The sequence below is a fragment of the Pygoscelis adeliae genome, unplaced genomic scaffold, assembly GCF_000699105.1.
Source record: "Pygoscelis adeliae isolate BGI_AS28 unplaced genomic scaffold, ASM69910v1 Scaffold34, whole genome shotgun sequence".
Taxonomy (NCBI): domain Eukaryota; kingdom Metazoa; phylum Chordata; class Aves; order Sphenisciformes; family Spheniscidae; genus Pygoscelis; species Pygoscelis adeliae.
In genome coordinates, this window is record NW_008824658.1 from 1,741,792 (window position 1) to 1,751,385 (window position 9,594).

At 60.0% G+C, this 9,594-nt stretch overlaps 1 protein-coding gene across 1 annotated transcript; it reads right to left on the minus strand.

Annotated features, from left to right (window-relative positions):
* Positions 1-1,055: 1,055 nt before the first annotated feature.
* Positions 1,056-6,183, minus strand: LOC103915816 (low affinity cationic amino acid transporter 2-like). The gene is made up of 11 exons (XM_009322743.1): positions 5,847-6,183; positions 5,579-5,734; positions 5,148-5,316; positions 4,750-4,886; positions 4,143-4,365; positions 3,528-3,647; positions 3,035-3,154; positions 2,772-2,914; positions 2,217-2,383; positions 1,471-1,579; positions 1,056-1,210 (listed from the first exon to the last, which is right to left on the minus strand). Exons 1-11 carry the CDS (start codon positions 6,181-6,183, stop codon positions 1,056-1,058), a joined length of 1,836 nt encoding a protein of 611 aa, XP_009321018.1.
* Between the last annotated feature and the right edge of the window lie 3,411 nt (positions 6,184-9,594).

Here is a 9,594-nt window from a genome sequence, read left to right on the forward strand (position 1 = left end):
ACCCCAACCCTCCCAGCCCAGCCAAGCCAGCAGGGCCACTGCAACAGCCGCATCCGTCCTTTGTGCCAATCCTTATCAGGAAAATATTGGCTGAACAAGGCAGCCAAGAAGGCAACACGGATGCGCGGTCTGGCTCTCACCTGAGCACCTCCACGGGGTGCACAGACTGAGAGAAATGGGGGTGCCTGTTGTGTAAGAGCAGTGTACCCCCAGGGCACCCACTGCTCCATGCATCCCCACGGCTCTGGGGACGGGTGGTGGGGCAGCCTCCAGCTTTGCACAGCAACCTCAGGGATGTGGGGGGACGCACCAGGTGCTGTAGCAGCAAAGCAGGGGAAACGGGGCAGATTGCTGCCCCAGCAAATCCTGCCTAGCTGGGTTGAAGGAGGCAGGATCTCTGGGCAAAGGGAGATGAGGCTGGTGGGGTCTGGCATCTTCCTCTGGGCACCTGGTACCATGTCCCACTGCCCCGAAGGCAGATCCTGCATGCGACCTGGAGGAACGCGCCCGGCTCTGGGATGGGGGAGTGCTGGGAACTGAGGAGGAGGAATAAATGAGTGCGGAAAAGGACTTGCCCACACTAAGGAGGAAAAAGCCCAGCCCAGGCAGTGCCTTGGCAGTCATGGGGGGACAGGCACGTCAGCCCTGCCTGCCTCAGGGTGCCAAGGCAGCGTGGAGGGTCAGGGCAGCATGAGAAGCCTCCACTCCACTCCGCTGTAAGCAGCTGAGGGGCCAGGGTGGGTGAGGGGACAGGGGAAGTTGGGGGGCTGCAGGGAGAGGTTTCAAAGGCAAAAAAACCACCAAAACCACAACCCAACAACAGCAAAAACGCCTGTCTGCTTTATCCTCTCCAAACAAAACTCCTTCAGCAGGGGGCTCGACGTGAGGATTCGGGTTCCTTAGGGAGATTCACCAGACTCGGGAGAAAACAGCTCCTGCAGGTCGTGGCAGGGCTGTGTCCCTCTGCGGGATGGGACCTTCAGCCCAAGGGGCCTCTTTGCCCCCCAGGCACAGGGTGGAGGGAGCCAGGCACTCAGGGACCAGCCCATCTCCTTTTATTGCCCCGGAGCAGATGGGCACCGTGCCGTCCCGCAAGGCTCCGGGGCCACCCCCATGGCCATGCTTCCCGGTGGCTCCCGGGGAGCTGCCCCTTCGGGCCGGCGGCTCTCAGCGCTGTGCCGGATCCCGTAGCCAAAGTAAATGAGGAAACCTGGGTATGGGCAGAATGGGGTGGGTGTCTCTCTTCCCTTCCCTCCCAACTACAAATGCTCACCCCTTCCCATTCCTTTGGGCCGCATGTCAGAGGACAGGGTGCTCCCGCCACCCTTTCACATTAAAGTTCAGCACCCCTCCTCCATCCGCCCACCACTGCTCTGCAGCCAGCATTAATGCCACGGGCTCTCAAACCACCAATACTTCACCCAAGGAGGTTGCTGCCGGCTCCGGGACCTCGAAGGCGGCCGGGCTTACCAATGGCCATCCAGAGCAGGTACCGCAGCCAGGCGGCCGCGCTGAGCCGGGCCATCAGGATGCTGTTGATGGTGATGCTGAGGAGCGGCAGGAAGGGCAGGCAGGGAACCTGCAGGGACCAAGCACAAGGGAATGGGGTCATGCCTTTGCCCGGAGGCACTGGCTGGCCCACAGGCAGGAGTTTCACAGCCGAATTCAGTTCTTTGCTGCTTTGGCTAGTTGCCGACAGGCAAGTGGAAGCCCAGCCTGGCTGTCAGGCTCGGAGACCTGATCTGGGACTGCAGCCTGTGCTGGAGGGGGATGCTCGTGGAGGGTGGTTTGGTTGACAGGGCCTGCACCGGGGCAGGAGGTACTGCAGGATTTGAGGGGGGAGGCAGTAAACCGCTAGCAAAACCAAGCCATGGTGTCAAGACCAGGTATCTTTTTACTGAAGAGCAGCTCTGATTTGTGTAGCAGGCACTGGGCTCAGTTGGGGCTGCAGGAGGTGGCCCCTTGGCCTGCGAGACATGGGGGGAAGAACCAGACAGCCCTCATGGTCCCTACGGAAAACCCCATGAGCTGCCCGATGCCTCCAACAGCACTTTGTTCAACATGGATGCAGCAAAGGTCTGCCTGAGCTAAAGCAGAGGGAACACCTCCCAGTGCAACGTAACCCTTTCTCCAAGGGGCTGTGGCACTTGCCTCCTCTCCATCCCCCAGGTCCTTCTCCCTGGGGACGGTCCCCGAGGGCTGGGCTGTGTGCTCACCATGAAGGATGCTCTCTCCCGGCTCTGAGGCTGCCTCCAGATGAGCAGAGCTGCCGCCAGGATCCCCAGGAGAGGCAGAGCCAGAGCGGCGATGCACCAGGCACCCCCGGCCCAGAGGCAAGGCAGCCTGGCTGTGCTCGCCCAGCTCACAGCGCAGACCAGGGCGGCTGTGGAGGGACCACGGCAGGGCGTCAGGGCAGCACTTTCCTGGGCTGAGCCTGTCCCTCTCCCAGGGTGCAGCACCCAAGGCTGCCATGGCGGGGGGTACAAAGGACAACCAGGGGACAGGGCTGGGTGGCTTGTCATGGTGGGTTTAGCTTTTCTCTCCAGCCAGCCTGGGAAGCAGAGGGGTGGGAGGTTTTCCAAGGCTGTGGCAGCCAGCTGTGCGGCAGTCAGGAGAGGGCAGGAGGGAGCCAGGCAGGCCCTGCCTGCATCCCACTGCCAAGTGGTTTTCAGCGAGCAGGAAGCTGCCAGCCTGTGCTACAGCAGCGATGTCCCCCGTGGGTCCCCCCACGTCAGCTCCCCGTAAAGCCCATCCATCACTCCCGGGCATACCTACGGCTGTCAGAGCCCAGGCCACCGTGGCAGAGGAACGCGGGGTGGGACGTGGGGGCGGACAGACGAGATCGTCCCACCAGAACTGCACAGCTGGGACCTTCCCCGCAGGAGTGTCCTGAGCGCTGGGTTCAGGCCGATACCTGAGGAGCAGATATTGGACATCAAGGCACGTGAGCGTGCACCAAGGCCAGTGCCTTGCCCCAGGCATGGCCAACACCAGAAGCTGGGTGAGCCCCATCCCCTGTCCCCAGCAGCCTCACCTGAGCAGCAACACACAGCCAGCCACCAGCGAGTAGGCCAGCAGCGTGCCGATGGACATCATGTCAACCAGGGCTTTCAGATCAAAGAGGAGGGCCAGGACAGCTGAGGGACAAGAAGCCCTTTAAGCCTCCCAGCAGAGCTGGTAACACTGCTGCTGTGCCCATCTCAGCCATGCTCTCCCTCTGCCCCCTGGGTCCCCCGACAGCCACTGCAACAGGACTCAAGCACCTCAATGAGCTGGTGATGCTTCGGTCACTGGTGCAAAGCATCCCGCCACCTCAGAGAGGCTGAACTGGTGTCCGGGACAGCATCATGGCCAAATAGTCTCTTGCTCACGGCAAGGAGACCTCCCTTTGCATGGGGAGATATTGCTCAAACAGCTACTGGCAAGCTAGGGGGTTTGTGTTGTCCTGATGAAAGAGGACATCCACCAAGCCCTGCTCAAGGTTAAGGGGTAATCCATTTGCCCCCCCCCCTGCCACTCCTCCAGACACCAGTGTTGCCACGACCGGGCACTGACGGCGACTGACTTTGGCCAGAGGTTTGAAGAGGAGCCCGTCTTGAGCCATAGCATACAGGATCCGTGGCATGGGGAACATAGAGCCCAGGAGGCTGCAGAGAGGGAAGGAGATGGGGGAGAAGAGGGCAGGAATCCAGGAGGTGCCATCCTGCCTTTTGCTCCTCCTTGGGTGCCAAGGGAGCTCCTGTTCATCTGTACGGTCCACAACCTTCTCAAGACCAGGCTGACAAGACCAGCACCTCCCTCACCATCAGGTCCAGGACAGTATCAGGAAGTGATGTCCACAGGTCACTGGGAGTCCTGTGCATGCTGAGACACCCCAGCCTGCTCCTGCGGTCACGGTGCCACCAAACACCTGACCACTTCCTCCAACTTTGGACTAGAAGTGGCATGCCAAGGGGTTTGGTTGCTGTCCTTGATCAGGAGGGGCCAGAGTGGGAGCAACAGGGTTTGTGAGGAAGGTCTGAGGGACTTTGGCCAAGCAGGGCAGTCAGAAGGAAGGGGTTGGGGATAGCTCCTGGATGTGTTATAGCTCCAGTGCAACCTTGCTCTGAGCCACAGAGCTGCCATCAGACGACTCCCCTCACCTGGTCGTCAGGGCACACAGTGACCCCACAGCCACAGCGTGCTTTGCACTGCTCCAGCCAATGTATTCAAAAGCCGCTGGGAGTGGGCTCATGGGGTCTAGCAGGTAGTAGGGCATCATCAGTGTGAGGGCAGCAGACACCCCGAAGTATGCCAGGAAGCAGACAAGGAGGGAGAGGATGATGCCCATGGGGATGGATCTCTGCGGGTCCCTCACTTCTTCCCCTGGGGAGGACAAGCTCAGCTGTAAAAACAGATGCTCATTTAACGTGCATGGCAAGCTAAGAGCCCAGCTCAGGCTGGAGAGCATATCCCGTATCCCCCCACAAGAGGGGAAACAGAGGCCTTCTAGCAAGGACCACTAGACCTCCTGGGCTCCAGGGTTACGGGGATAGGGACTGTCTCTGCTTCAGGATTAGCCCAGTCATACCACATGGTTCCTTCTCTGAGCACAGAGGGCAGGAGAGAGCGGCTGCAGCACAGAGCCAGGCATGCACCCATTCCCAGCCCAGCCCTACACCAGCTCCCGGGGCTGCGGGGAGAATCACTGCCACGGCCCCCCAGCCTGCAGGGGAGGGTCCCACTGGCATCTCTCCCCGCCTCACTTACCCGTGGTAGCGATGCAGTCAAATCCAACAAAGGCATAGAAACAGGTAGAGGCTCCAGCCAAGGTCCCAGTGAAACCATAGGGCATGAAGCCTCCCACCCCAAAGGCACTGGTCATGTTGTCAGCCACAGACTGGTTCCTGGGAGGAGGAGGAAGAGTCAGGCAGTGCAGAGGGATCAGTGCAATGGGGTCCCAGGATGGGGCCAGGCTGAACAGCCCATCCAACCTGCTCACCCCTCCAGCATCAACCCAGCAGGGCTTAGGACTTCAGCTCTTTGACGCATTGCCAACAGGGCAGGGAGAAATGCGAGAAAGCGAGATTTCCTGGGATAAAGCACTAGGGGGATGACCCAGCCATCCCCATCGCCCTCTGATGGGGGGCGAGCGGCACCCATCATACCCAGCCTCATGGGCAGCTGCCCATGGCAGGTCATCCTCTCCGAGCTTCCAGTTGCTCAGGTCGCCTTTGATGAAGCCGCTCACTGTGATGAAGAGCAGGACAAGCACATTGAGAGCTGTGAAGGCTTTGTTGACCATGGTGGACTCCTTCACTCCAAAGGAAAGAAGTCCTGGGGACAAAAAGAGCAAAATGGCCGAGCCCCCTGGATGACACCAGGCCCAGGGTAGACATTACTGGGGGGGGGTGGAAAAGGGGGGGACAGTGGTAGAATCAGGAGAATCTGCAGATTTCCCCAGATTCCTCTTGTATTCCCCATTCTTTGCTTAGGGAAATGGCAAAGCCTCAGAGGTCAGCACCATCCTAAAGAGCCCATGGTGGTGTGAGGAGCTTATCCTATGTGATGGAGGGTGGCATGGGGGGAGGCATCCTACCTGCCAGCAGGACGACCAGGCCAGCGGCAAAGGCATCCGGGTGCTCTGCCAGACCCACAGAGCTCATGGCCGCGTGAGCACCCAAAAACCTCCCCAACTTCTTGCCAAGGAGCTGGTCAAAGGTAGCACTCCAGGCCCGAGCAACACTGGCGGTACCTGGGGAGAGGTGGCAGCTGGGGCAGCGATGGTGGCCCCGTGCCCCATGGGAATGATACCAACAAAGCCACCGATGCAAAGCATAGGTGGAGGGATCAAAAGGGCCTTATACCGATGACATAGGACAGCAGCAGATTCCACCCAGCGAGGAACGCCCACAGCTCGCCCACTGTCACATAGCTGTAGAGATAGGCAGACCTGGCCAGGGGCACGCGGGCCCCGAATTCGGCGTAGCACAGCCCTGCCAGAGCAGACACCACGGCTGCAATCAGGAAAGAAAGGATGATGCTCGGGCCGGAGCTGGTCTTAGCCACTTCCCCTGCCAGGACGTAGACGCCAGCCCCCAGTGTGCTGCCCACTCCCAAGGCAACGAGGTCCATGGTGGAGAGGCAGCGACAAAGGCTGGAGCCCTCCGAGCCAGCCAGGACTCGCTTTCTGCGGGAAAGCATCTTCGAAACAGAGAGCAGGCAGCCCCAGCACAGCATCTGCGGGAGAGGAAAGCAGCAGGAGTGAGGGTGCTGCTGCCCCACAGGCACCACCCCGGGGATGTGACCCAAAGCCAGCCTGAATGTTTTCCTTGCAGCTCCCGCCATCCACACAGTGCTTTCCAGACTCCCTGGGTGCTGCCAGAAAAGCAGCCCATTTTGGAGGAAGATGGGGCTGAAGTGGCTGCATTGCTCTCATCCCCAGTGAGAAGCGGAACAATGCATGATTGGGGTTTGCTGGGCTCTGTCTGATTCATGCTACAGTAAGAGGGGACAAGGACACCTGCTTGTCCCCCTGCCAGCTCAGAAAGTCCTATTGCTCCAGCAGCAACCCCAGCAGGGATGCACAGCCAGCATTCTCCCAGCCTTGACACTGACACTATTTGAAATGCAGAAACCGGGCCAGAGAAGGAGGGATGGGAGATGCTCTGCCCCTGGAGCAGCCGTTGGCCTTAAAGTGCACCAGGAAGGACCCATCTGCTCAGCTGAAGATGCTCCCACAGCACCCGTAACTGTGGGTCACTGGCACAGCTCAGACAGAGGCTGGGTCCCCTGGGCCATCGGCCTGTACAGTAATGCTGTGGCTTGCTGGGGTCACTGATGGGGATGTCAGCCCAGCAGAAACCCCGAGTTGTGTGATATTTGTGCTTGGAGCAAGTGAGGTGCTTGGTATGGCATGCCTGGGATTTGTGTGCCTTCCCCCAACCTGCCCGTCCTTCCCCAGGAGCTCCCAGGACTGAAGAAGGGGGGGCTGCATGCCTCCACATGCGCATGGTGCTGCCAGGACCTCCAGGTTACCCTGCAGCAAAGCAAAGTCCATGCTGCATGCTTCAAACCCCATAATCTGCTACTTACAGGGCCAGGGACCCAGCTGCAAACCCTGCCCACCGGCACATCCCAGCAGCACCGAGGGTCACAGGGCTGTGCGGTCCCTGCTGCGGCGTGGAGCCCAGACGGGACAGGGACTGCCCTGGGCCAGTGCCCGGCACCCTCACCCACAGGATGGGGTGCTGTAAGGCCTTGTGGCACAGGGAGCCCCAACCTCCAGGACAACTGCTGCATCTCCTGGGGGCCGGAGAGCCATTGCCTCGGTCATTGCAGCTGGGGCTGCTTTCCCACCCCCCCAGCAGCACCCACCCACGGCACAACACCAGTCCCACCCAGGGCATCCCGCCCTGATGATTTTCCCTTCTTCTGCAAGCAAATGACTTACTCCGGCCATCCTTCGGGCAAACTGCTCCAGCTGCGAGCTGATGGGGAGGGTGAGCACCAGGCAGCCCCAGTTACACTCTCCCCTTAAATCCCTTTTGGGAGCGCCCTGGCCCTCCCCCCGCTGACCACCGCTTCGGGCTGCACAATGGGAAATCTATGCAGAAATATTTTTCCCACAACGCCTTCCAAATCATACACACAAGCCTGCAATGCTAATAGGCTCAGAGGCATTATTGAGGGAGTTTAATTAACATTTCAAAGTTGCCTGTGCAGGTGGAAGGGGAAACCCCTTCCCTCTGTCCCCACTCCCTCACACCAGGACCCTCACCTCAATCTGTGGAGCAGGTTTTGGAGGAAAACCAGGCAGAGAGGAGCAGAAACACGGCCAGGTCAGGACGCAGGGGTGCATGCACCTACAGCTGTGACTGTACCCAGACTGAGCTGTCCCTGGGGAACACGGAGGGAGGTGAGCAGGTCCAAGATTTCACTGCAGCAGCGAGGCAGAGGAGCACAGACCCAGCTCCATGGGATGTTTGCAGCAGCACATCCAGCTGTAGCTCCCAGAAGCAAAGTCCTGAGGCTGCCTGCATTTCCCCAGTATTCGGACACCGAGACCCCAGTTGCTGCCCACGCCCTGTGACAGCCCCATTGCATAGAGACAGCAGCCTTAGATGAAGAGAAGTACCCAATCAGCCCAAGGGCAGCTTGTAGCAGAGCAGGCAGCAGCACCATCCATCACTGACCCATCTAGTCTTGCCCTGAGAGCAGGGCTGGGGCTGCAGCTCAAGCAACACCTGCCCCATCCCAGGCTCCCCAGCTCCTGTCCTGGCTGGGGGGTTGCAAGGGTGCAACAAGACCTGGGTGCTCCTCCACAGGGAATGAAATGGGCACCAGGAACAACCCTGACTCAACACCTCCCTCCTGGGGTGCAGCCCACAAGGGCTAAGCAGCAGAGTGCAATCAGGGGCTGGGGTGAGTCCAGGGCTGTGCTTAAATGGGGGGCCAGGGCTGGGCGGGGGGAGGCAGGCCAGGTGAGGCTGCTCAGCCCCAGTAAGGCATATAAGTGTCCTCAGGCCCCAGCACAGCTGTTCTGTAGGGTTGCTCCTAGCAGGGAGAGGATGTGGGGGAAGCTATGGTATGACCTGACTGGTCTTCAGCACCCTGGGAGAAGAGGACCAAGTCTGGGCCCTGAGGAGAGGCTGGGAGCTGGTATTTTGGGCTGAGGAACTAACTTTGATTTTATTGTAGGTAGTGCTCAGGCTGAGTCTGCTTACAGCATTTGGGGACAAAAACCTCTTAGTCTGCGATGTAGTTAAGCACATCCTCCAGCCTTCAGCTTGCAAGGAGCAGAGAAAGGGGACATCAGCCATGCAGGAACAAAGCAAGGAAGGATCTAGAGCACCTAAAGCATAGGTGTATGCTCTAACCACAAGGCTGCTCTGCCCTGGCTGTATGGGGCAGCCCCGTGTCCCCAGTGCACCCTGTGAGATGCTGGGCTAGCACCTCTGGGGCAGGGGGGCTCAGCACACCATGACACAGCCAGGGGCACTGGGGGGAGAGCAGGGCTGTTGTCCTGCATTGCAGCGCAGGGTGAACAAAGATGTGCTTGTCACCCACGCCATCTCACATGAGCGAGGTCTCCAGACACCAACGCCAGCCCAAGGGAACATTGCCTGAGGGAACAACGGGGCATGAAGGAGCAGCTGGTGCTAGCTGACCATGAGGGTCTCCGCCTCCCAGGGTGCCTCCAGTCCCCTGGGGGGGCACAGCCCTGTGGCTGCATGTCACACTCAGCCTGGGGTCCCTGCTGTCCAGGACCACCATCTCCCAGGACAGGCAGGGCTGAGCAGCTCAGCTGCCTTGCAGCCCCAGAGAGATGCTCTAGCCAGTGGGTACCACCAGGGCTTGGATGCCTGAAAGGTTACGTGCCAGCCGCCTTCAACATCTCGAGGGGGCCCTTGGTTTTAACTGCTCCTGCTGGCACCAGCCAGAGCACAGACACCACTGCCCACGGCTCCTGGGGAGCCCCGCCAGCTCCTCCAGCCCTTCTGCAGCTTCTGTGCTGGCTGGGGCAAAGGGTGGTGGTAAAGAAGGAGTGGAGTTAACCTGGGCGAGGCCGGGAAGGCAACGGCCTCGGGGCACTGCAGGCAGTGGTACAGCCTG

Coding starts and splice junctions, on each gene's coding strand:
- LOC103915816 (XM_009322743.1), bottom strand. CDS start 6,183: ATGCTTTCCCGCAGAAAGCGAGTCCTGGCTGGCTCGGAGGGCTCCAGC. Junction 5,317..5,578: donor CCTGGTCGTCCTGCTGGCAG/GTAGGATGCCTC, acceptor TTTTGTCCCCAG/GACTTCTTTCCTTTGGAGTG. Junction 3,155..3,527: donor CCGGTCGTGGCAACACTGGT/GTCTGGAGGAGT, acceptor GGAGGCTTAAAG/GGCTTCTTGTCCCTCAGCTG.